The 27,981-nt window shown below is 38.3% G+C and overlaps 2 protein-coding genes across 2 annotated transcripts; both read right to left on the bottom strand.

The window, feature by feature from the left end:
- Positions 1 to 502: 502 nt before the first annotated feature.
- On the bottom strand, positions 503 to 23,127 carry LOC134813543 (uncharacterized). The gene is made up of 15 exons (XM_063821375.1): positions 22,771 to 23,127; positions 21,395 to 22,642; positions 21,103 to 21,243; positions 18,180 to 18,311; positions 17,900 to 18,004; positions 17,339 to 17,476; positions 16,906 to 17,028; positions 12,129 to 12,257; positions 11,315 to 11,449; positions 4,608 to 4,752; positions 4,186 to 4,380; positions 3,928 to 4,008; positions 3,409 to 3,584; positions 3,113 to 3,278; positions 503 to 2,629 (listed from the first exon to the last, which is right to left on the bottom strand). The coding sequence occupies exons 1-15, from the start codon at positions 22,831 to 22,833 to the stop codon at positions 2,205 to 2,207; spliced, it is 3,402 nt and encodes a 1,133-aa protein (XP_063677445.1). The 5' UTR covers positions 22,834 to 23,127; the 3' UTR covers positions 503 to 2,204.
- On the bottom strand, positions 22,888 to 26,184 carry LOC134813545 (kinesin-like protein KIF14). Its single transcript, XM_063821376.1, has 9 exons — positions 26,118 to 26,184; positions 25,898 to 25,963; positions 25,394 to 25,776; positions 25,059 to 25,248; positions 24,786 to 24,947; positions 24,370 to 24,634; positions 23,826 to 24,005; positions 23,294 to 23,458; positions 22,888 to 23,127 (listed from the first exon to the last, which is right to left on the bottom strand). Exons 6-9 carry the CDS (start codon positions 24,451 to 24,453, stop codon positions 22,888 to 22,890), a joined length of 669 nt encoding a protein of 222 aa, XP_063677446.1. The 5' UTR covers positions 24,454 to 24,634; positions 24,786 to 24,947; positions 25,059 to 25,248; positions 25,394 to 25,776; positions 25,898 to 25,963; positions 26,118 to 26,184.
- Between the last annotated feature and the right edge of the window lie 1,797 nt (positions 26,185 to 27,981).

Genomic DNA, 27,981 nt, shown 5'->3' with positions numbered 1-27,981 from the left:
GGATAAATGCGAATATATATTCTAAATAACCAAATTTTACTATTATGTATATAAATTTGTAAACTGTAAACGACTTATAAGTATTTCGTTCCTAAGACTAAGAGTAAGGTAAAACAAAAGAAATTACTTATTTTAATTAATAAGTAATAGTATATCGCTTAGATTTTTCTGTGTTTATATTTTAGCAATATTGAATATGCAATTTTACTTTTAGTGTAACTGTAATAACTGTCATTATGAGAATTCTATACCATTCATAATGGACTAACCCGGCACGCACTACTTTACAGCACTTTCAACTTTGCCAGCGGTCTAACATTTCGAAGAAATTATTAGACGCGTAACTGTATCATTATTTAACGGGGGTTTACAAATGATTACGCTAGTGTTATCTTGACACAATAGCTGTGTAGTGTAAAGCTGATTACGGAGGGCCAGGGGGGTAAAAATTGTCCAAATTAAAAGATTACGTAATATGTGAATTGTGAACGACCCCTAGGGTGTTATGTATGCTGTTTTTCTTTTATGTATGCTGTATATCATCATTATAAAAAAATATGACTAAAGTAAAATTGTTTGCTTATTGCTTCTACCAACTTTTACTTACATTCATCTGTGCAAATCGAACTCAAAGTAAAATGTAAAAGCTCGAACCAAGCACGATAATATTTTCCACGTGCCCGCGCCTTTGTTTCCTAGTCTGATAGCATTTACATTCTGTCCATGGATTAGTAAAATATTAACATTTTTGAATGAAACCAATTATGTATGAATAGTATGCTTAAACTTCCTCATACCTATTCTTTGTGATCTAAAGCTCATAATGAAAAAGAACTGGCCAGACACTGCGTGAGGCGTCGCCATTTTTCAACATTATATTTAAACTGGGTTTCTGGCTGATCAACCAATAAAATGATGAATATTAAATTGAAATGATGTGAGCTCTTTAGTGTTCGTTTTGATATAATATGCCAAATGTACATTTTAAATTGTAGAACAAATTAAACAAGAATCTCTCATTCGATAAAAATGGTAATTACATTAAAAAGCTACACAATTTCTGTACTAATCCTAACCGCACTATAATATATATTTTAATACTCTGGAGTCCCACCATTATGCTTCACCTAGGGTTGACACTCAGCACCAAACCAAGTTTTGCTTATTTATATTGAAAAGAAATCATAATATTCCGTTAAAAAAGATATGGAGGTGTTGTCATATATCATTCCTACGCGGCCTACTGCAATAGCGCCTGGTATTATATTGGTGATTAATGAATGTAAAAATGTTCACTTATTGTAAATTGTTGACAAAAAGCCTTTCAACAAAACTCTGAATAAATTTAAATTCATTCAACAGAAAGAATGAAGCACAGGTACTGTTACAGTTTTACATGATAGCCATTCTTTTAAAAATGTAGACCTTGTCATTTAATGTATATAATTAACAAAATACAACAATAAGTTTAGTTTTGAACTGCTTCATAGTCAGTTACCATGCTCGGGGTTTATTATTGTTATAAGTCGGAGAAAATCTCAATAACATATTAAATCATCTCTTAACTGAAGACACAACGGTAATTACTGATTAATCTGCATCTGCACTGAACCACTCGATATTTGGCGTATAAAAATAAATGAAAATTTATAAAATAACTGAAAATCACTCGAAATACCAACAGTAACATAGGATTGTATGTCGGAGCATTCTTACTTGATCACTTTACAAATCTGTTTGAAAATGATTTACCGTAAAATGTTTATTATTCGGGATTTTATAACAGAATCTTTAAATCTGAAATGTTGCAATGAAGGGAAAATAAAAGAAATATGCTTCTACACGTATAACGGCCCCCGCTCGTTCAGTATGTATAAATTGAAGTATAAAGCTTCAAAATTAATTCAAGGTATATAAACATGCATGTAAATTCAGAAAGGTTAAAAAGACTGAAGCATTCTGGTAAAAGTTATGATTCCCAAAGGTATTTATGGTTCTGGGATTAAACTACATTGTAGTGAAACAGGGGTGGATAGTTGTTTCACCGCTTCACTTAAATTTAGAGGTCCTTGTTAGTTGGATAGTCTCATCCGATTAGCTTCAAAAAAAGTTCTGATGAAATAAAACCTAACCAGCACGGACGAACTGACGCAACTTATGATAAATCTCACAGGGCCAAACAAAACCCTAACAGAATCCCGTTCCTACACCTCATCTGAAATCCTAAAGTTGAGCGGGACGTGTGTGTCTACGATATGAGGGTCTGCTGATACCCTGTAACTATCCTCACAGTCCGAACCATCCTCTCCGTAACCAACCCTGTAGCTGTCCTCATCTTCCAACACTTCGTCCTCTTCAAAGCTCACTTCCGCGGACTCAACCCCAAACACAACCACCTCGTTGACGCTTATGTTGGAGGTTAAAGTTGTGTCTTTCCTAAGCGAGTCAATTGTTGCCAGGTCTTCGTCAGAATCGTGGATTATTAAACTGCCGGTATCTTTCTCCAACATTCTGAGCAACATGTCATCAGGATCAGCTGGGTCTTGGAACTGGAAGTCTGAGTCGTGGTTGTGGGTGGCAGGGGAGGGAGTGTTGGGGCTGGACTGCTGGGAGGAGGTCCTCGAGGCTCCTGGAGAAAGAAAAGGTTTTAGCGAGAAACTGGAAGGTGTGGTATATTCATGATATGTAGCAAAAGTAAGCTATTGCCATTGTCATTTTGTAAACGTATACAGTCGATATCTTTGTAAAATGTGCTTCTTGTAGCAGTTATTTGGCAAGCTTTACAAATTCAGAGCAGGATTTTCTGGGTTGATATCCTACAGTTTAGTCTAAATAGCCAACTGTCTAGTATAATTGATAATAGAGTCCCCGTTCTAGCAATTGCCTGGCAGTAAGCTAAGTGCTTCTTCTCACCGGTAGTTTTAGATATGTCAGTATTTATACAGGTATGTCAGAGTAGCTAGATGATTCTGTCAGATCTGTAAGTGTATCAATACAGTCAGTTTGTCACAATAACTTTTCATAAAATGTCAAAATTCGTCGACGGCAAGTTTGTTGAGAGATAATTATTCCTTTTTTAAAAAGAGCGTTGGCGGTAGAAATATTCACGTACCTTCTTCACTGAGGATGCCATAATAAGCAGCAGCCATCTTGGCGACGGTAATGCTAACAGCTTCACTTTCTCTGTCAAGAAGGGCAGCCGCCATTTCTTGGGTGATTTCATTTGTTGGCACTCCGTTCACCTCTAGTATCTGATCCCCTGGCTTCAGTCGTCCGTCCTAAAATTGTAATATGTAATTATGAATTCAGCTCTTTCATTATAATTATCATTATGCGTTTAAAGTCCCGTTCGAATGAAGAATGGAATCATTTTTTACTGTGGTGATCAACATAAACAGATAAAAATACCTCATAAGCTGCTCCATCTTTAAACACATTCTTAACAAAGATTCCGGAATGAGAATTATTTGAATCTTTCCCTCCAACGATGCTGACTCCGAGACTAAGATCATTTCTTGCGATGGTGTAAGAAGCTATCTCGCACTGATCCAGTATGTTCTGACTCTCTGATTTGGGCTTGTCATCTGAAAATATTTAGCAGTTTGAGAAACTATTCGCGTGCAGATTGTGGGATGTATTTCACAGGAGAGTGCTATGTGCATTCCAGACTGACAAAATGCCAAAAGCCAAGAATTCGTCAGTATGTTTGAATTACGTCGATCACATCAAATCCATACCGCGCGGCTTTGTATATTCACGTGCTCGCAATGAAGCTAGTGCTAGTAGTAGACAAAATATAATTTCGCGTTTTCCATTTGGTCTCCCGCGCCTGGATCAAAATAACAGCTGTTCCAGACTACAAATAGAACGTTTGAACTGTGGTATCTGGGGAGGCCTCAGTCTTGCATGCTTATCATGGTTCATTACCAGTTTTAGGGTGATCATCTGTTGGCTTCCGGAAACACCAACGGTCACCTCCAACGTTTTCTCTTAGTTCCAACTCTTCGTCTGAGGAAATTATCATTAGCTTAAGCTAATGTAGTCCTAAAATTGGCTTATTTTTGTCAACTCCGTGTTAAATTTATCAATAATTTTTTTTAAATATAAAAAACTGTACCCGTTGATAGTATCGGATAACAACAAACAGTAAAATTCAACTGATTTCATAATAAAAGAGCAACTAACCGCAACCCTCGCATACTCTCTCGAAGAAAGTCTGGGTATAAGTAGTCAAGCCTGGCTCGTGGTTACAAGCCGTGAGCTTGTGAAGCGGATATCTGAGGAGGGGTTCTTGTACTTTCATATCTATTGGCTCCCCCTCGCCTCGCAGCCTTACATCTACTATTGAGTCTGTGATCGACACTGCGGCCTCTATAAACTCTGAAATTAAAACATGGTTTAAATCGTGGATGTTTTGGGCCTCGGAAGTCGGATAATGTTAAATAACATGCTGCAATCCCAACAAATGCTAATTGCTAAACGATGTAAAGCTCAGACTCGCTGTCACTTCCATTACAAAATGGCAATGCTCCACAGAAAATGTCGATATTAGGAATTCTTCGGAATATTACCTGAATTCTTCGGAAGACTTTAAACTATTTACTTACCTCTTGAAACGGGTTCCTCGTCTGGGCCAGGTTTGTATTTCCTGAGAATTGTACCAACTTGCAGAGAGTTCAGCTCGTTACATCCTTGTAACAGATCTGCTAGTTGGTCCAGATCATGTTTTGGTGCTCTCAGTAGGTCAGTTATCTGAAATTAATTAGTATTTCAGATGTTCATAATGAATTAAATATTGATTCAAAAAGAGATTGATCACTTCGAGATGGCCAGGCCTACTCTCATGCTGTCTATATGTGATGATTAACTCTGAAAAACTAGGGACAACTGGGGAATGATCCCAGAACCTCGAGATTTCGCGTCTCTTGCTCTACCAATTGAGCTACTGACCCTGATTCTCAGAGCGAAATCACCACTCATATACAGCACAATTTCATGCTTTGTGTGGAATATCATTTATCAGTTATTTAGAATATATATTCGCATTTATCCACACTCTATTTACATTACACGTACAACGTGATATCGTTATCAGTGCAGTGTGTACAACACCAACTACACCGATCAATTGCCAATCTGCGAAACATTTTTAATTATTATTATCACTTCGAGATGGCCAGGCCTACTCTCATGCTGTCTATATGTGATGATTAACTCTGAAAAACTAGGGACAACTGGGGAATGATCCCAGAACTCCAGAACCTCGAGATTTCGCGTCTCTTGCTCTACCAATTGAGCTACTGACCCTGATTCTCAGAGCGAAATCACCACTCATATACAGCACAATTTCATGCTTTGTGTGGAATATCATTTATCAGTTATTTAGAATATATATTCGCATTTATCCACACTCTATTTACATTACACGTACAACGTGATATCGTTATCAGTGCAGTGTGTACAACACCAACTACACCGATCAATTGCCAATCTGCGAAACATTTTTAATTATTATTATCACTTCGAGATGGCCAGGCCTACTCTCATGCTGTCTATATGTGATGATTAACTCTGAAAAACTAGGGACAACTGGGGAATGATCCCAGAACCTCGAGATTTCGCGTCTCTTGCTCTACCAATTGAGCTACTGACCCTGATTCTCAGAGCGAAATCACCACTCATATACAGCACAATTTCATGCTTTGTGTGGAATATCATTTATCAGTTATTTAGAATATATATTCGCATTTATCCACACTCTATTTACATTACACGTACAACGTGATATCGTTATCAGTGCAGTGTGTACAACACCAACTACACCGATCAATTGCCAATCTGCGAAACATTTTTAATTATTATTATCACTTCGAGATGGCCAGGCCTACTCTCATGCTGTCTATATGTGATGATTAACTCTGAAAAACTAGGGACAACTGGGGAATGATCCCAGAACCTCGAGATTTCGCGTCTCTTGCTCTACCAATTGAGCTACTGACCCTGATTCTCAGAGCGAAATCACCACTCATATACAGCACAATTTCATGCTTTGTGTGGAATATCATTTATCAGTTATTTAGAATATATATTCGCATTTATCCACACTCTATTTACATTACACGTACAACGTGATATCGTTATCAGTGCAGTGTGTACAACACCAACTACACCGATCAATTGCCAATCTGCGAAACATTTTTAATTATTATTATCACTTCGAGATGGCCAGGCCTACTCTCATGCTGTCTATATGTGATGATTAACTCTGAAAAACTAGGGACAACTGGGGAATGATCCCAGAACCTCGAGATTTCGCGTCTCTTGCTCTACCAATTGAGCTACTGACCCTGATTCTCAGAGCGAAATCACCACTCATATACAGCACAATTTCATGCTTTGTGTGGAATATCATTTATCAGTTATTTAGAATATATATTCGCATTTATCCACACTCTATTTACATTACACGTACAACGTGATATCGTTATCAGTGCAGTGTGTACAACACCAACTACACCGATCAATTGCCAATCTGCGAAACATTTTTAATTATTATTATCACTTCGAGATGGCCAGGCCTACTCTCATGCTGTCTATATGTGATGATTAACTCTGAAAAACTAGGGACAACTGGGGAATGATCCCAGAACCTCGAGATTTCGCGTCTCTTGCTCTACCAATTGAGCTACTGACCCTGATTCTCAGAGCGAAATCACCACTCATATACAGCACAATTTCATGCTTTGTGTGGAATATCATTTATCAGTTATTTAGAATATATATTCGCATTTATCCACACTCTATTTACATTACACGTACAACGTGATATCGTTATCAGTGCAGTGTGTACAACACCAACTACACCGATCAATTGCCAATCTGCGAAACATTTTTAATTATTATTATCACTTCGAGATGGCCAGGCCTACTCTCATGCTGTCTATAATATGTGATGATTAACTCTGAAAAACTAGGGACAACTGGGGAATGATCCCAGAACCTCGAGATTTCGCGTCTCTTGCTCTACCAATTGAGCTACTGACCCTGATTCTCAGAGCGAAATCACCACTCATATACAGCACAATTTCATGCTTTGTGTGGAATATCATTTATCAGTTATTTAGAATATATATTCGCATTTATCCACACTCTATTTACATTACACGTACAACGTGATATCGTTATCAGTGCAGTGTGTACAACACCAACTACACCGATCAATTGCCAATCTGCGAAACATTTTTAATTATTATTATCACTTCGAGATGGCCAGGCCTACTCTCATGCTGTCTATATGTGATGATTAACTCTGAAAAACTAGGGACAACTGGGGAATGATCCCAGAACCTCGAGATTTCGCGTCTCTTGCTCTACCAATTGAGCTACTGACCCTGATTCTCAGAGCGAAATCACCACTCATATACAGCACAATTTCATGCTTTGTGTGGAATATCATTTATCAGTTATTTAGAATATATATTCGCATTTATCCACACTCTATTTACATTACACGTACAACGTGATATCGTTATCAGTGCAGTGTGTACAACACCAACTACACCGATCAATTGCCAATCTGCGAAACATTTTTAATTATTATTATCACTTCGAGATGGCCAGGCCTACTCTCATGCTGTCTATATGTGATGATTCACTCTGAAAAACTAGGGACAACTGGGGAATGATCCCAGAACCTCGAGATTTCGCGTCTCTTGCTCTACCAATTGAGCTACTGACCCTGATTCTCAGAGCGAAATCACCACTCATATACAGCACAATTTCATGCTTTGTGTGGAATATCATTTATCAGTTATTTAGAATATATATTCGCATTTATCCACACTCTATTTACATTACACGTACAACGTGATATCGTTATCAGTGCAGTGTGTACAACACCAACTACACCGATCAATTGCCAATCTGCGAAACATTTTTAATTATTATTATCACTTCGAGATGGCCAGGCCTACTCTCATGCTGTCTATATGTGATGATTAACTCTGAAAAACTAGGGACAACTGGGGAATGATCCCAGAACCTCGAGATTTCGCGTCTCTTGCTCTACCAATTGAGCTACTGACCCTGATTCTCAGAGCGAAATCACCACTCATATACAGCACAATTTCATGCTTTGTGTGGAATATCATTTATCAGTTATTTAGAATATATATTCGCATTTATCCACACTCTATTTACATTACACGTACAACGTGATATCGTTATCAGTGCAGTGTGTACAACACCAACTACACCGATCAATTGCCAATCTGCGAAACATTTTTAATTATTATTATCACTTCGAGATGGCCAGGCCTACTCTCATGCTGTCTAATATGTGATGATTAACTCTGAAAAACTAGGGACAACTGGGGAATGATCCCAGAACCTCGAGATTTCGCGTCTCTTGCTCTACCAATTGAGCTACTGACCCTGATTCTCAGAGCGAAATCACCACTCATATACAGCACAATTTCATGCTTTGTGTGGAATATCATTTATCAGTTATTTAGAATATATATTCGCATTTATCCACACTCTATTTACATTACACGTACAACGTGATATCGTTATCAGTGCAGTGTGTACAACACCAACTACACCGATCAATTGCCAATCTGCGAAACATTTTTAATTATTATTATCACTTCGAGATGGCCAGGCCTACTCTCATGCTGTCTATATGTGATGATTAACTCTGAAAAACTAGGGACAACTGGGGAATGATCCCAGAACCTCGAGATTTCGCGTCTCTTGCTCTACCAATTGAGCTACTGACCCTGATTCTCAGAGCGAAATCACCACTCATATACAGCACAATTTCATGCTTTGTGTGGAATATCATTTATCAGTTATTTAGAATATATATTCGCATTTATCCACACTCTATTTACATTACACGTACAACGTGATATCGTTATCAGTGCAGTGTGTACAACACCAACTACACCGATCAATTGCCAATCTGCGAAACATTTTTAATTATTATTATCACTTCGAGATGGCCAGGCCTACTCTCATGCTGTCTATATGTGATGATTCACTCTGAAAAACTAGGGACAACTGGGGAATGATCCCAGAACCTCGAGATTTCGCGTCTCTTGCTCTACCAGTGCGGTGTTGTACACACTGCACTGATAACGATATCACGTTGTACGTGTAATGTAAATAGAGTGTGGATAAATGCGAATATATATTCTAAATAACTGATAAATGATATTCCACACAAAGCATGAAATTGTGCTGTATATGAGTGGTGATTTCGCTCTGAGAATCAGGGTCAGTAGCTCAATTGGTAGAGCAAGAGACGCGAAATCTCGAGGTTCTGGGATCATTCCCCAGTTGTCCCTAGTTTTTCAGAGTTAATCATCACATATAGACAGCATGAGAGTAGGCCTGGCCATCTCGAAGTGATAATAATAATTAAAAATGTTTCGCAGATTGGCAATTGATCGGTGTAGTTGGTGTTGTACACACTGCACTGATAACGATATCACGTTGTACGTGTAATGTAAATAGAGTGTGGATAAATGCGAATATATATTCTAAATAACTGATAAAAAGAGATTGAGTTTGAAAAACGGAAACACAGTAAAAGAGAACATACAGTGTACAAATTTCACTGTCTATAAGTCAGATAAGTATTATGTTTCAAATTGTCTGAACTTTATTTATCGCTAATATTATGAAGGTGTGCTATTTTATCACATTTTTGGGATTTTTGGGCAATAATCGCTCTTTTTTCGGCTTTAAAACTGTTTTTCCGGGACACTAGAGAACGTCATCTTTGGAATTCACTAATTCACTGCACACTTCTAACTATACTCCTGCCAATAAATACCACAAGACGGATATAACATATTATAAAGGGCATATTATACATATTATATTCAAAACAGTCGCTGTCTGGTAGTGTATCATGGAATGCCCGACCATTTCCTAACATGTACTATTAAAGTAGAAAACAATTAGCTGAATGAGGTCACGTTTAAACTTTAACTGTGTGCACAGTAAGTAAACAAATGGTATATTTTTACATCTGTGTGTGTGTGTGTGTTACTATTATTAAAGAATCCAAATCGGTGCTTTCCAAATCGTGTTTAACCGACCACAAACAGTCTGATTTGTTGGATAAACAACAGTTAACATTAACATTTCTTTGATTCTATGATATTTAAACTACTGACAGGACTGGATATCATAATATTAATTAAAGGTTAATGTTAATTAAAGGTGAAAGAACACTCTACTATTAGTTTATGCTACACAGACACATCGTATTAACACTCAGTAACCAATACAGTAGTTTCCAGAACAAGTATATTTATTAAACAGTTACAGGTGAGTGGGTGGGTAAACTACAAACCAGCTAAAACTTGATAGGGTTACACTTTAATTACAACGTGCCTTCTATTTTATGTGTAATTACATGGTTGCGTAGATCACTAGCTAACTTTAAATTGTGCCGGGAATTAAGTTTTACCAATTTCAACATGTTGTGGAGTTATTAGATAACTGGAATTAGTGAACTGGTATTGAGAACAATGCTGATAGAAATAGGGCATTTTATAGTTTTATGGAATTTATTTGTGAGACAAGTTATGTGATATAGTTATGTGATACCCATGTAATTGTAAGTTGTACACTCCACACACGCACAATAGGTCATTGTTCTGTGTGTTTTACAAGGCACCACCTATTAAATAAAAGCTTCACTGTGTTGAAACTCTAAACTACCAACCATTCCAACACCTGGTTACTGAAACCTGGTTACTGAAACCTGGCTACTGAAACCTGGCTCTGAAACCTGGATTTAAAACATCTGGCTGGTGAAAGTTAAAACACATTCCTCTCAGAACTCTAATACAATGAGACTTAATGCGATTGTCAGTATACCAGGACTTACAATGTTATCAGTAAAGTGAAGTGAAGTGAAGTGTGGAGTGTCTGTAACGCTTTGAAGGGGCCAGCGCCCAGCAGGTAAATAATAAGGAACACGTCATGTTCAAAATTAAATCTTGGTCATTCAAGAGTAGTCCTAAAACTGGGAACTGTTCACAAATTGGAGAATAATAAGTCTCGTGACTGAGTGTTTTATGTATGAAGAAGTGGTGGGAGACTGGACTTAACGTCTTTTATTCTTTCACAGTACATGCGCGTTTATGCTGAGACATTTTCATAGTCTCAATTATAAGTGCTTGCGACTAATTCACTATTTAATTTTATAGCGGGACGGATCAAATCCGATTCTCGAACAAATTGCAAATACCTGAGCTGTAAATTCCTGGGCTATAATTATAAATTATTAAATTACCTGAATTAGTTCGGTCATGAAGTGGGAGATGGGTTTGCCGATCCCATTACGTTTACACCACTGATCCAGCTTGTCCAGACGTCTCTGTAACCTCAGTCCCCACAAACTTCTACACAACTTCTCCTCTTTCAACACCTGTTAAACAGTATGACGTCATTAAGTTAGGCTGTGACGTCATAAAGTTAGGGCCGAGACGTCATACCATGCAGCTAGAGACGATAACGTCATTATTGGTGTAGAGAAATATTTTTAAGTGCAACTTGATGATGTAACTAATGATAAAGGTGCTGCAGGAATATGATGTAATGTGCGCAGAGAGGGACTGATCACGGGTCATATTGTCAGGAGTATTTGCGGTATGTCATACAAATGAAATCATCTTACGACTTACATATCAAACACTAATGATCGTTGCAAAACATCAAATTTCATTATCTAGAAAGTCGAAATTTGGGAGATTATAACCGGTCTATTTTCGAGTTATGATATAATAAAGCAATTTAGAAAAAAGGGGAAAGTCTGACAGCAGAATTTATGAGATCAAATAATTGTCTTTTCGAAAATTCAATTTGTACCAATATGGGCATAGGAATTAGGAGACGGTAGTAAAATCAAAGAAAATTCAATTTGTACCAATATGGGTATATACTATATAGTAGTAGACTATGAAGATACTTTAAATAATGGTACATACCACCGACCACGTTCAGAATTCATGAGATCAAATAATTGATTTTCGAAAATGCAATTTGTACCAATATGGATACTGGTAGCGGTAGTAGAACATGAATATTCTCTAGATAATAGTACATACCGCGTTTGATATCCAAGTGTTGATAAAGGAGAGTAGATATTGTATGATAACACGACGAGCCTCCTCAGGAACCAACATTCTGTACAGCAGAGTTGACATGATGGAGAGTACTGATATCACGTGATACACCTGGGGGTGAGTGTGTAACTTTAGTCATCAAGTTATTTTGGTTAGTAACTTTAGTCATCAAGTTACTTTGGTTATTAAATAATCATTAGTACTTTCTTCTTGTAACTGCATACTTGTAGATACTTTTAAAACTTTGAAGGTAAAAATAGTAAGAAGATCTCTAATATTAGAAATATTTGAGGGTATTTTTGTCAGTTCAGCAGATATATAAGGGTTATTACTTCACTAAGTGCATTTCAGAAGGATGTTGGTGGCAACATAGAATTAATTATGTGTCATAAAGTGACATATATGTCATCCTACATCAGAACCTCTGGGCTCAAATTTCAACCATATCTTTCACATTTAATCTAAGCTCACTACCAATATTATATCTATAATATATAACTGATGTAAATGTGCCGCTACCCCCCTTACAGTGCAGTGCCTCCCTAACAGTAACAGAAAAAGAGAACGCCAACTGAACAGCTCATTATCTCTCACAAAGACAATGTTTATTTCTTTAGACACAAAGTTCACATACTGTTTACACACACTCCCAGAGAGAGATGTAGTCACACGGCCAGCTCCAGCCTGGGGTGTGTAAAGGCACATGACACAAGGTTACATACCAGGGTTACATACCAGGGTTACATACCAGGGTAACATACCAGGGTTACATACCAGGGTTACATACCAGGGTTACATACCAGGGTTACATACCAGGGTAACATACCAGGGTTACATACCAGGGTTACATACCAGGGTTACATACCAGGGTTACATACCAGGGTTACATACCAGGGTTACATACCAGGGTAACATACCAGGGTTACATACCAGGGTAACATACCAGGGTTACATACCAGGGTAACATACCAGGGTTACATACCAGGGTTACATACCAGGGTTACATACCAGGGTAACATACCAGGGTTACATACCAGGGTTACATACCAGGGTAACATACCAGGGTTACATACCAGGGTTACATACCAGGGTTACATACCAGGGTAACATACCAGGGTTACATACCAGGGCTACATACCAGGGTTACATACCAGGGTTACATACCAGGGTTACATACCAGGGTTACATACCAGGGTTACATACCAGGGTTACATACCAGGGTTACATACCAGGGTTACATGTACCAGGGTTACATACCAGGGTTACATACCAGGGTTACATACCAGGGTTACATACCAGGGTAACATACCAGGGTTACATACCAGGGTTACATACCAGGGTTACATACCAGGGTAACATACCAGGGTTACATACCAGGGTTACATACCAGGGTTACATACCAGGGTTACATACCAGGGTTACATACCAGGGTTACATACCAGGGTTACATACCAGGGTTACATACCAGGGTTACATACCAGGGTTACATACCAGGGTTACATACCAGGGTTACATACCAGGGTTACATACCAGGGTTACATACCAGGGTAACATACCAGGGTTACATACCAGGGTTACATACCAGGGTTACATACCAGGGTTACATACCAGGGTAACATACCAGGGTTACATACCAGGGTTACATACCAGGGTTACATACCAGGGTTACATACCAGGGTTACATACCAGGGTTACATACCAGGGTTACATACCAGGGTTACATACCAGGGTTACATACCAGGGTAACATACCAGGGTTACATACCAGGGTTACATACCAGGGTTACATACCAGGGTTACATACCAGGGTTACATACCAGGGTTACATACCAGGGTTACATACCACCAGTTGTTAGATCATTGTTTGTAGGCACACACTCAAACCAAGTACATAAACACTTAAGCTTTCAGGAACAAGGTAGAAAAACAAGACTGTATGTTTATGTAATTATTGGTTCAAGTTCTATGTGCCTAGCTTTTCATAATAAGAGAACGGCTAATTTGACCCTTGTTCCTTTGTACCAAGCTCATCACTCTATTCTGTTTACCATCCATTGTTTTCTTTTTTCTTGTACATAAATGTCCACTACACAGAAACACATACGAAGTCTTCCTTTTATTACCAAAACAGAGGAAATATCCAAATATTCCAAACATTCTCCACGAAACACCTGCCCACCTGCCCCTCATCGTATTAATGAAATATTCCCAATATTTCAATATTATACTCTCTGTAATTGTAGTCAGCAGCGGGGATCATTGCACACAGCTAACAACTCCTAACACATATAAAAGTAACAGATCTCCAGTACAAGACAACAACCACCCTCCCTCCCTCTATTTCTTACTTTTTGAACCAGGTGGGTTCTTTTCGAGGAAAACAGTCTCAGTCCTTACCTCTCGTTATTACATTATCCCATTAAGTGACAGTTACACCAACGCACGTGCTCTCTATCGCGCGCATCTACACGTGCAGACTCACTACTGTAGTCTGGCACACACGCACGTGGTGTATTTATAGTAACACCAGGAAGTGGAGGACTGGAGTCACGTGGTGTCGTAATGGGTCTGTGTGTAATGTTTTGGAGAGCTCTGTAGTAAGTGAAATCTAGATTTCTAACTTACAAACCTGAGTTTTAAGGAGTTCGTGATACACATTGAGTTTAATATAAGTAAAATTTGAATCTACCTTACTCGGGATTATTACGACGGGTTTATTAACGACCGGTTAAAATATGGTTCGGGAAAAATATGGCGAAATTGCTCAAAACCCACCACATTTTCCCGGTCGCCATTTTACCGGTGTCCAACCTTTCAATTTTAGATTCAAAAATTTTGTCTCAGATGTAAATTTCCTTATTAGAGATAAGCAAGTTTAGAAATTTTCGCATTGCTAAAACTTGTGAAACAAGTAGAATTATCAATAATTGTCGAAAGTAGACAGAAATAATGACTCGTGGTTAATCAAACTAGATGGAAAATAATTTTTAACATTTGAAGCGTAACAACCAGATCGATATTAAGATAAAGGGAGAGCTGTTTAGTCTTCCAATAAGTTGTAATCATCTTCGTTATCTTCATCTGGATCATCCCTTTCATCAGTTTTAATTAATTCAAGTTTTAATTTAACTGTTACTTTTACTTTGAGTCCTATTTCATTATGTAGAGATAGTCAATACCTAAGAAATTAAAAATTGGCCTATTTAAATCAAATTTGACAATAAGGGTATATGACAAGAATTGGGCAAAAAGGTGAATTTTTTGCAATTTTAGCCAAATGAAGTCGAAAAACCTACAACAAGTGTCCCAATAGTCTTCTTTAGTGAATATAAGACAACGATTAAAATATGAGCACCCATACCCCTTGGGAACCCTAAAAGCTGAGTAGGCGGGTTTATTAACGACCGGTGAAAATGTGGTTCGGGAAAAATATGGCAAAATTACCCTAAACCCACCACTTTATCCCGGTCATAATAATCCCGAGTAAGGTAGATCAACTCAACGTGTTTAGTTGCCTGAATCTCAATATTAAATTACTTTCCTTGACGCTCGTGTGATTCTGTTAATTTCAAACTGTTCAAGGAATACAATATAGTAGTAATGTTCAAGGAAGTATGTTTCAGAGGATGTAGGTTTTCAGATAGGGGCTAAGAAGACGGAGGCAATTCACCAACAACTTCATTAAACTGGACAAATATGGAACATAATATTATATTTTAAGATTCAATCCGAAATTAGTCTACAACGTTGCCAACTTCAGAATTAAACGAATTGCTTAGCGGTATTTGTGCCAGCTCTATCTGATTAAACACAAGCCAACATACCGCAATGTTTACAGATATACAGTCCGTAGAACATACTACACCATCCCTTGGGATTATTAACCTGTCATCAGTTCTTAACCAGGGAGACAACTACTCAACTCACTTACTCACAACTTACCAGATATATGATAAACCCCGTACGATTTGAAACTTGTAATGATCGCGCAGGAGAAAGTTGAGATTATTGGGAATATTGGGGGTAATCTCATAATATGTGTTTCGAGCCCTTTTCATTGACCGGTGTAGCAGTGAATGAATGGAGCCCAGGTATGGAACATAGAAGATATTAGATTTGGTACATTACATATATGTGACCTGGGGGGTCCGCAGAAAGTTCCGAGATGAAGTTAACTGAATTTAGACTTAACAAAATCAGATGATGTACACGCTCATGATTCGGATAGGGATAGAAGGTTAGACTAGATGTTTGGAAATTAGTGTCATTAGTTTCAATGTTTATACTGGTACGTGACATTTAGTACCTCTTATTTAGCGAGAGAGATTACCCTCAGATGGCGAACAATAATCCCAAATTTGAGATACTGCAGTGTACTAATTAAATATGGAACAAATCAGAAGATCTGGTGCGAATAAAAGGGCCTGGAATGCAGTATAGCAGTTATGTAAAGATGTAACTGAATTATGTTACATATATGTACTCAGGGGACAGGTACTGGCTTACACTAAGTTCAACTATCATAATCTTACATTCCAACAGAACTTGGGAACTTCCATTTTTGTGGATCTTTGGGGAGAGTCCAATAAGACTAGCGTGTAGAACTTTACGGAAGTCCCATTACATCAGACATATTAGCATTTACATAACTTAAGTAATACAGAGCAGATCTGCAGAGTCAACAACGTTGTCAAGGAGATCAATCTAACGTTAAACATTCACATCATCTGAAATCCAAATAGTTAAAACACTACACTTACCCTGCCGTCATCGGAGAAGTTCCCGTACTGGTTTATCAGTTCCTCCAGTGACTCGGTTAGTAAGGACGCCATCTCAGCCTCTTCAACCAACAGGTCACCACACACGCTACCCTGTGTATCGGCCTGCAACAGGAATGTTACATACTTTATATTGTGCAGTGCGCATATTGTACATGTACAGATTATATAATGTACAATTTGTACATGGTTATGTACAATAACGTACACGATCATCATTGGATTTGGCCTAGTGGCTAGTACATTCTTGCACAGGAACCGAGATCACTAGAATTTAAGTTATCATGGGATAGCTCTAAAAATCTCATGAGACTGAATGATGATCACATGATTCCTCATTATCACGTGATTTATCACGATCACGTGATTCCTCAAGATCACGTGATTCCTCATGATCACGTGATTTCTCTCATACCTTCATAACTGTCTCCTCCGGAAGCTTGGTATCTATATCAGAGTCCAGCAGGAACATGTTGAGATAAGGAATGAGCTGCTCAGTACAGGAGTCAATGCTGGACTTTATAGCAACTTTAACAACTGGACCCATATCAGCCTGGGCACGTGTTTAATGTGGTTACAAGAGAGAGAGAGAGAGAGAGACAGAGAGAGAGGGGGGTAATAAGGGGGGTCAGAGTTGTTGATGTAAGAGGGCGTGTCATTTAAATGTGATACATCATCATAGTGTTGTTAGCTTTATTAAATGTGAGGTGAGTGTCATGTTGTAATGACTTAATGTTTTGGCATCAATATTGAGGAATCTCGGGGCTTTTAGAATCAATATCGAGAACTCTCGGGCCTTCCAGAATCATCTCCTTCAAATTTAAGTTCACAATCTGACCGCTGCAAATCACAGGTCTGACGGACTTAAATTGCTGAACCAACATTCCAGCAGATTTCTAGTAAAAACTAGAAACCTACTAGATCAAGAAGTTTGGTAATTTAAACCACCTGACGAGTAGTAGTTATGATAAAATACCTGGTCTTTGAAGGCAGATAGTTTAGGGTGCGTCTGCAGGAGATGGTAAAGCTCTAAAGTATTGGTCAGCCAAAACAATGAACCTCCAACAAACTCCTTGCTCAACTGAAACAATAAAACCGATTAGATTGTTCTAGAAACAAATTGCAACAGCCAATAGAACGTTTTGTGTGATCTTGTTTTGTTAAAAAGGAGTGCAGCCCGTTCCAAATATGTAACCAATATTCGGTAAAAGCAATCAGTATTTTATGTATAACTAAATCTAAAAATAACTGTTTACCTGTATTGCGCCGAGATAGTAATCAATAACGAGATCTAACGCTTCTTTACAGATATAACTCTCGTCCTGTGCAGCGCCGTGAAGGATAGCGTACATAGCGTAGGTGGGGCTAAACATTGTCTGAGGGCACTCCTGAAACACAATATCGAGTGTTAAAGAGCACTCCTGAAACACAATATCTAGTGTTAAAGGCTCAATTTATTCCCCAGATCCAGATCGGGTGTTAAGGTTCCGTTATTAGTATTATGTGGTGAAATTTACAGTCCCGGTTAACTCTTCTATTTATAAAAACCGAGACTTAACCGCATCAGAATATCACATCGTATCAGGCGAATATCTTAATATAGAATTAAATGCCAAATTCCGCGTGTTCTACATATCTTTTAATTGAACCTGTATTTAAAACCCATAATTTGCGTGAATATCCTAAAGGCTACAAACTAATTATGAGTTATGGGAACAGGTGTTTAGCTGAGCAGATAACAATGTTGTGTACATTATCCACACAAAACAAACACGTGATAGCACGTGATAGCACGTGTAAAACATTCCATACCAACTACACTACATTCTACAGCTCTCATCAACTGCAAACTTGGTAATCTTCAATTACGGTTGATTAACGTTCCCGCGAAAACTATGTTTAAGTAAATGTCGCATTTTTTGGCGAACATAAGACACGATTAAAGTTTCTAAATCTGTCATATGAGAGTTAATTAAGGGGGGGGACTCAAGTAACATCAAATCATCCTCATTAGTCAACGCCGCTAGAATTACATTAAAAGTTATTTTACCAATATTTCGTTACAGTCGTGTGTTTAAAGGTTGAACTATTAAGTTTCCTAACCAGAACTATTAGGCTCGTTCCCCCGGTTATAGCTTCCTTAACCTACTTTTAATTTTTTAAGTCATTCTACATTCCAGAAACGTTTCAAATGTGTGACGTAAAGGGTTCTATTAATGCTTTTCATACAAGTTACAGCATATCATTATCGGATCTGGACTGAGAATGAAGTTACAATTATATAAAGTGTCACTTCACACCTAGTGTCATGTAACCTTGTGCAAGGAAAAAGTCATGAAATCTTAGAAATGTGAAATAAGAATTACACCTTTTCAGATCAAGACCCAGCCCACTGCCAAGTCAATAATAACTAGAATCGTGTAGGATATACACGAGATTTACTGAAACCCTCTGAAGAGAGTCGTACATTACTGAACTAGACGGGGCTTCCTGCAGATTTAATTTTCTCAGTTAAGCTAGCAGCCTGCTAGCAGTCTGATTATAAAGAAGGAAGACTCTTTTGGAATGTGGTCAAGTTCCACCTCTCTGGTGTAATTAGATTATTTAGTGTCTGAGCGATGGTGGCTATTAAAGGGGAGGCTATTACGGTGACCATTGCAGCTGGGTATACGTACTGTAGTTCGACACGCACTCTAGTTCGACAAACCCTAAGGTTCGACTCTGTCGAACTTAAGTGCGCTACTTGGACTCAAGGTCGACACGTACTAAAGTTCTACAAGAAAACTTCGACTGTCGAACTAGAGTACATTCTCACATTTATTCTGCTGTATCCAATGAGGTCTAAAATGTACCGAACTCTATAATCCATATCTTTGAACATTTTATTAAATAATAGAAAATTGTAGACTTAGCGGAGAGATAAAAGACTATCGTGGAAACTCGTACGCCGTTTTATAGATCTAGATTGTAGAGTATGCTAGCTATAAATATCTACAACATACCACACTTTCTATTGAGATATTATCACATACGATTAGTCACCAGGTACCGGTCTAGAGATTTAGCTGCTGAGCCGGAAAATGGGATACAGTCGGATATCAATTTATTTTGGACTCTAGTTCGACACGTACCCAAGTTCGACAGGTATGTAAGACATCTGGCGAACTTATGTTGTCGAACTATAGTGCGTGTTGAACTAGACTACGTGAATCCCATTGCTGGATGAAAATAGGGAGGGAACTGGGGAATGCAGAATATCTAGATATAAATAGGTGTGGAACTGTGTGTAGCTGGATAGAATCAGCTGATTATTGAGTGTGGTGAAATGTTTGGCAATACTCCAATAGGGGAGGGGTACTGTATTAGATTGAGTGTAAACTAACAAACTATACTTGGAAGCTACTGTCTGGGTGTTAACTTCCTTATCATTACGAAGGTATGTTTAAAGTAACGTGACCTTGTAGACATACAAAGAGCATTGAACTCTAAAATTGATTTTAAAGGTCTAAAGAATGTGGGATGATGAGTGTTCAAATAATGGAGATACCATTACAGCGCTCCCTAATGCCTGATCTCCCCAGTCCTAATGTAATGGAATGTTATTATGGTTATTAAGTGTACACGCTAAAAGAATGTCAAGTATGTTATCTAGGAACAGCCACTGAACGGCCCCCTTCTCGCATTTCAGGCCCGAAATATGCACTCAAAATGCTATCAAATTACACAGGGATACATTAATGAAGGGTAACCACGGCCCCCGCAAAAACTGTGCTACTTGTTAAATACCACGGAGACAGGGACTGTAATAATAATAACAAATATTTCTAATAATAACAAATATTTCTGTAACAAATATTTCTAATAATAACAAATATTTCTGTAACAAATATTTCTAATAATAACAAATATTTCTAATGAAAGGTGCCTTAGAATAGTATCTAGGTAAATTGGGACGAAGACCTCATGAAGAGATTTTGTTCAGTCAAAAAAGGGCAAATATGGCAAGGAAATTAGATTATTGACTAGCATGTTGTTATAATTTAACCGTTTAAAAGTAACTTGAATGGAATTCGGTTATCATTAGTGAATCAATCTGGCATGTAACATAGATGCGATCTTCAACAGAATCCGTCGATAATTCGTTCAAATAGACACCGCCATAATATAATCATCACCCACCTTGTATACGATAGTATCCAGGATAGTTTCTATATTAGCCGGATCGAACACGAAGAAGACAGGAAGTATAAGCTCTAGATCTGGTTCTGAGGGTTCCAAGGGAGGAGCAGTCTGCATGAGGTCCAGTGTATCATTTGTTACCTGCCAATATTGTGTGGTTAAAAGAGATGCTCAATATTTTTACAATTTAAAATTGAAACTAACATTCCCAACAACAGGGAGTTGCCCGAGTTTGTCAGGGATTATTTCTAGACAAGTAGACACTTATTCAAGACCAAGTACAAGTTGGTACCTGAAGTTCCAGGGACACTGGGAGAATGTTAAGCTCGTCCAGGTCCTCGACAATCATAGCAGCTTCATCTAGTTCAGGGCTACTTCTAGACCATCGGGGGTCAACTGGAGTAGAGATCTCAGCGTCCTTCGGAGAGTACTCTTTGGGTGGAGGAGAAGAAGGCCTTTTCTTGGTCAGCCAGTTGATTTGAGTGTAGACTGGGTCTTCTTTCTCTGGTGGAGCTAAATCAATTGGTTGGAAAGGCTCCGGGGTTTCGTCAAATCCAACATCAGGTTGCTCTGGCAAGGGAGGAGTTGGAAGTGGACAGGTTGGAGGTCCGTCTCTAGGGTCATCTCTTCTGTCGCGATGTGGAGGACGATCGGATCTTTGATCCCGACGTGGATCTCTCCTATCTCTAAGATCATCCCTGGGATCGTATCTCCTATCTCTAGGATCGTATCGTGGATCAGAGCGCCGGTCTCTGGTATCAGGTCTTCTATCACGTCGATCTCTGGGATCATCTCTACGGTCCTTGTGATCGTCGCCTCTGGGCCCATCCCTGGAAGATGGTCGGATGTTGGGATCCCCTTTCATTCTGGGGTGATCTCTGTCTCGTGGGTCTGGTCTCCGATCTCTCGGATCTTCTCTTCTCTCTCCCCGGTGTCTGTGATCTCTAGGATCAGGTCTACCCCGTGGATCGCCGGAACTTTCTCTACTTCTGGGAACATCTCGAGGATGAGGATCTCGACCATCTGGACCGTTCAGCTCACCACTGTACCTGGGATGTCTACCACGATCTCTAGGACCACGTGTGTCTCGTGAGTCTCGCCGACTGGGCGACCTAGGACCATTACGGGGGTCATCTCTTCTAGGTTCCCTATTCCTGGGATCCACACTTCGAGGATTAACCGTAGTTCTAGAGTCGAGTATTTCCCGAGGAGGCCTGTCCCAAAGTGGCCGTTCTCTGGGAACATCCTGTGGAGGAGTTGGTTGTCTGTTCCTATCACGGGGATGTACTGTAGTGAACTGGAATTCAGCTGGTGGTTCTGAACCATTGACCAGGGGCAGGTTCTCCTGATCCTCCACTTGAGGTGGTCGAGCTTTAACAGGAAACTCTGACTCGTGGTTAGCTACTACGGGTGGACGGTCTGATGAAACACTGATCCTGGGTTTGTTGAGCTCCCTGAAGGTCTGATCTGCAATGCTGTTTGGGTTGCTGTCACGTGATGGTGAGTCTCGTGGAGGTGGGTCTCCTCCGATCTCTGTTTCCTGTGGAAAATAGCCTGTTATAATTGACCTACTTAGAAAAGTGAATACCATAATCGAAGTAATTAGTGATATGACAAAGGTAACAAGATGTAAATCTTTAAATGATAACTGTACATCCAAAAACGTACCTTTCTGAGGGTAGAAATCCTCTCAACGTCACCTCCTTTCACACCAAACACAGGTCTCCACATTCTCGGAAGTGTTAGAGTCCCTGTCCCTCTGATCCACCACTGGCACGAAGCTGTCTATTGTCCCTTGTAGTACTGATCAGGTTGTGCCCGGTTGTTTCTCAACCCCCTACCGTCGTCAGGACGCTCGAAATACGGCACTACAAATTGAAACTTGTAGCTCCGTCCGATAGTGATGACGTCATCAGGGTGGAGCGGGACGGAGTCCGGGATCCGGGTACCATTGACAAAGGTTGGTTCGGAGGAGCAGGGGTAGATTATCATACAGTAGGGATCCTGTTTTATTATACAGTGCACCTACGAATATTTAGATAATTCAATTTGTATTGTGGTAAAATCCTGTTATAAACATATTGATAAATATTTCTGTAATCAATCTGGTGATCTATTCATTCTTATCATTCCAAGATAACAGGATTAAAGATGAAAATAAATCGTATCCGGAAACGCCCATTTAACCTACCTGATCAACATCCGGGCCAGGAAGGAACAAATAGTTAAACTTGTTCTGTCTCAGAGATCCAATCTCGGTGATGTGGTTGTCAAGATAGAATATAATGGGTGGCTCTCCCGGTCTTGCGTTTATCTCCAACAGATACGGCACATTCTTTGCATAATTTGGGGGTCTCTGAAGGTAATTGTTAGATGATAATGAGTTTGAAATTAGAGTCCTTAACACTCAATTACTGCAAACAGCAGATAAATCGTATTCATTGCAGTGGTCAAGTATCTCAAAATGTTAGATTTGATCAGATAGATTTAGATTTGGACACTAGTAAAGTTGTTCAAGTATTACATAATATTATAAGAACTATAATCACCCAAGATAAAATACATAAGAGATTCTGAAGCTAGCTGGGATCAAAAATGATGCATGTTAAGAAAAAAAAGTGGTGAGAATTTAATTTTACTCTAGATAAGATTAGATAAAACATAATATGTAAATTAATAACTAATATGTAAATTAATAACTAATATGTAAATTAATAACTAACCCTTCTTGAGAGCGTGCCATCGTTCCGAGACTGCATGAGGTCCTCATCAAACTCATCAGGGATATCAGGGAATGCATTGAGCGGCCTTCTCCTCATTTCAAATGTTATACTTGTGTCGGTGTCTCTCTTCTTCAAGATCGCCATAGGACAGTCATTGTTGCTTAATAAATGTTCGTCAGCCTGAAACAAAGAAATTTAGTTGTAAAGTAGCTTAGTAATTAGTTTGAACTTTCTTAAAACTTTCATTTATTATAGTGGAGTATTATCAGTTTTTATCTAACGATAGTGCTGCAATGGAAAAGCTTTTGTGCTGGCACATAACTTTGAATTCCATTGCAATTAAGTCTGTCTCGTATCATGACTGATAATAATTTTATAATCGCTATTTATAGCGACTGAAACGCGAAAAGCGAAAGCCAATAAAGGTAACGTAAACATTTTGTGATTGAATCACAGCACAATTTATCACAAGTTAAAGGTTAGAGATATGAAACTAGTAAATATAAGCTAGCCCCCCCCCCCCCCCCCCCCCCGAGCTAGGTACCTTGCCAGTGTCGCCTCTAACAGTGATCTGGAAGAGAGCAAACTCCTCCGGACCACAACCCCTGATATCATACTTCTCCAACATCTCCTTCAGCACAAACCAGGCATTATCCGTGTTGGAGACCAGCAGTGTCTTGTAGGGTTGGTTACTGTTGATGGTGTCTGCGTGCACACGGAGTGGTCCTCCAGTGGGCTCGGCCGAGTCCTTGAAGAAACCTTCAGTTTCTGATCTAATATTGCTTTCCGGTGCCTTTGTAGCTGTAGCACTGAAAATCGATGTATAGGATTAGAAGCGAGTACCCTAGATTGAGTTTTTATTGTGAGAAAAGCTGGACATAATCTTTAGCTTCATTCTTGACAGGCCATTTCTATTTCGTCAAAAAGATGACTAGTATCACATTATATAAAATATCCTACCATTACTGTTGGCCTTTTTAAAGGTGGCCACATCCCCAAACACGTCTTGTGAGATAGGAACGTCGCTGTGAAGTTTTAGAACAAATCGACCATCACTCCTGTTGCTACCCCACTCCAATTGAATTTGTATGGGGAACATATCTGGTTCTAATTCTAGTTCCGCTGAAATTTTAAAACTGAGTTAAAACTTAATGTTTAATGTAGTTACAAAAATTTTAATAGCTCACTTTAATCTAACTCACCTCGTCAAATAATTTTAGAACCTATACTTACGTGAACCCAAGTGAACTTCATAGACATTCAATCGATGTGGGTTTAAATCACGATGAAGCGAAAACTTTTCCTTCAGGATACTTTTTAGTTCGTAAACATCAGTTAGACTGGAAATCCTCACACATTTACTGCTATATTTGTTGTCTGGTTCTTGAAGAAATACTTGGATAACCCCAAAATATTCCATATACTGAAAATGGAAATTATAAGACTTTTTTTAATGATATGATAATTTAGTGTACAATTTAAACATAATTAATGTCCAATTACTTACTTGATAAAAATGATTGTTATAATTTTGAAAAAGCGATATCAACGATTTTTGATAAGCATACCTTGTCAGGAAAAGTCATATGAAAGATTTCCTTTCGCTCACTGTTCCAATCCTTAATCTTTTTACTAAGCTTCTCCCATAGCTGATATTCAGGGGTATTAGTGTAGTCTTCAGGCTCTGCAGATTTATTTCTGCCACCTCGACTTTAAGGGTGCTCTGATCGTGTTTGTTTTCTTGAACAGGATGCTGATTGTCGGGTCTGTTGTTCACTGGTTCAGGATAGTGTTGTCCATTTCCTCTAGGATTATATCGATTATCTCTGCCATCTCTCATGTCAGATGAGTTACTTGGGTATCTTGGTCGATAGACATCACTAGATCGTTCCCTGTCATAATGAGGCCTTCCATTTTGTTCCCTGTGTCTCCCTATATGAGACTGATGCCTCTGAAAATGTATGCATATCAATGTTTAAAAAACTCAACGCCATATTCAACCAAGAATAAAAACAGGTTTGAGCCTGAAGCAATAAATTTGTGCTACATTAAAGTAGTACAAATAAACTTACATTTTTGTTATCAGATCTTGAATGATTTGATGGTCTGCCATTATTGGTTTGAACTATGTGATTATCCTGAGAAAAAGTATCATCATTATTGGAAATCTAGGACAATGTTGATCAATTATCTGACCAATTTATATGCACAAAATACCTTTTGCATCAAAACTGTTTAAAAGCAGGAAATCCAATAATCAATAAAAATGTAATATAGACCGTTCTGAATTACCTGTGGCTCATTATTCCTGTAGGACATTTCTCTAGTGACATATTTATGGTCCCATATCCTTCAAATAAGAAAAGTTGTTAAATTGATCAATGATGACATAATTCATAAAGATAAATTCAAAAAATATACACATAATATTACAATGACCCTATATAAATTCATATATAATTCATAAAGATTCAATTGATTCACTCGAATGAATATTCAATAATTAAGATTATATTTATATAATTAATTATATAAATCTAAATTATAAATAAATAATAAATATATCATAATAATTTAAACTTTAAGAATATAGTGGCACAACAACTTAAAATGCACAGGTGTGCCACGAAAAAGTAAAATACAATTTTTATTTTCCACAGAAGAATCAATACATATTGAATTATAAATATCCTATAATTCCATTAATAATCATTAAAAGTTGCTTTGTCATTTGTAAAATTAAAAACGAAAAGCCGTACGCTGAACTGTGAACGCGTACAGCGTTTTTTCTGCGGCTGCCTAGCTTCAAGCTTGTAGCCGCTAACATCAAAGCCGCAGCGCGCGCCCAGTGCTGGGGTGCATTCTCATTAACAATTAAACTTGGTCAAAGATAGTTATATACAATTCCTAAATTAAATCAATAATCATGTTAATATGAGTATTCAACACTACTCGACAACAAATATTTGCCGGCCCATCAACGATTCAGTCGCCGAAACAAAAATCAAATGTTTGCTTTTTCGTTTCAGAGACTATTTGAACTCAGTACTATATCCGACTAATCATACTTTATAATGGTTAAAATACAAAGTAAAAAGATTTTCCTCGATGGGCCGGCATTCGCAACCGCGAAACGTTTTGAGTACGACAAACGATGACACCACCACCAGCCGTTAATTAATAAGTCCATGGGTGACGGGATAAAGTTAAAGTAAGATGTGTAATTTCATATTGCCTATCACCTATCACCAAAGTTACTTTGCATATACTGCTTCTAGTTACACGATAGCGATCTCAGTTCCCAATAACGTGTGACCCAACAGAAGGGATTGTGGAAGGACACGTACATTTTTCATTAACACGTGCCCTGATTACACCATTCTCATAAGAAAACAACTTTATCTTTAACACACATTTAACTCAACTTAGTTCAAACTCCTCTTTGAATGACCATATCAATCGCCCGAATTATACTTTTGTCATGATATAAACTTTTAGAAGGATTCTTTGGACTAAATTTACATCGGTAAATGTTAGAGTCAACAACAATATGTAAGTACTTATCTTTAAGTAGCACATTACATTGTATTAAAGTATAGAATGTAAGATAAAACGGTATCAGATGAACTAATCATTGAATGATCTAATTAAATATAATATTGATAAAACTAAAATAATACAGACCAGAAGCAGAAAATGAGTAAGCAATGGAAATGCTGCAAACAAAACTTTATTGTCAAATCTAAAAGAGCTAATAATGTGACTAATTATCAGCCGTCCTCCTGATTTATAAGTTTGGATAAACGAATAAATCATGATATTTATTAGGAAGAGAGTAAGATTTGACCTTTTGAGAACAACAGTCATAGCTCTTAGAGGAGAGAGAGGGTTAAAAAGTAGTAGTGCAGTATTATAACCAACATTGCTATTATAACGGCCAGGTAGCGCAGTTGGTTAGAACGCCTGTCTTACAATCGTTAGGTTGCGAGTTCGAAACCCACTGACTGCCTGGTCGTGGGGTGAGCGTCGTCGACGTTCAGCTAAGGATCATGAGTGGTCTATGCAGCCCCCCGGTCTACTCAGCCGAATACTCGAGAAATCGGGTGTGAGGGTTAAATGAGGAGCTGCACATTGCAGCAAAGTCTCGGACGAAGAA

Source organism: Bolinopsis microptera, chromosome 3 (assembly GCF_026151205.1).
Source record: "Bolinopsis microptera isolate Bmic1 chromosome 3, MBARI_Bmic_1.0, whole genome shotgun sequence".
In the NCBI taxonomy this organism is placed as follows: domain Eukaryota; kingdom Metazoa; phylum Ctenophora; class Tentaculata; order Lobata; family Bolinopsidae; genus Bolinopsis; species Bolinopsis microptera.
The sequence above is the reverse complement of the archived record's forward strand: the minus strand, read 5'-3'. Positions and strand labels throughout refer to the sequence as shown.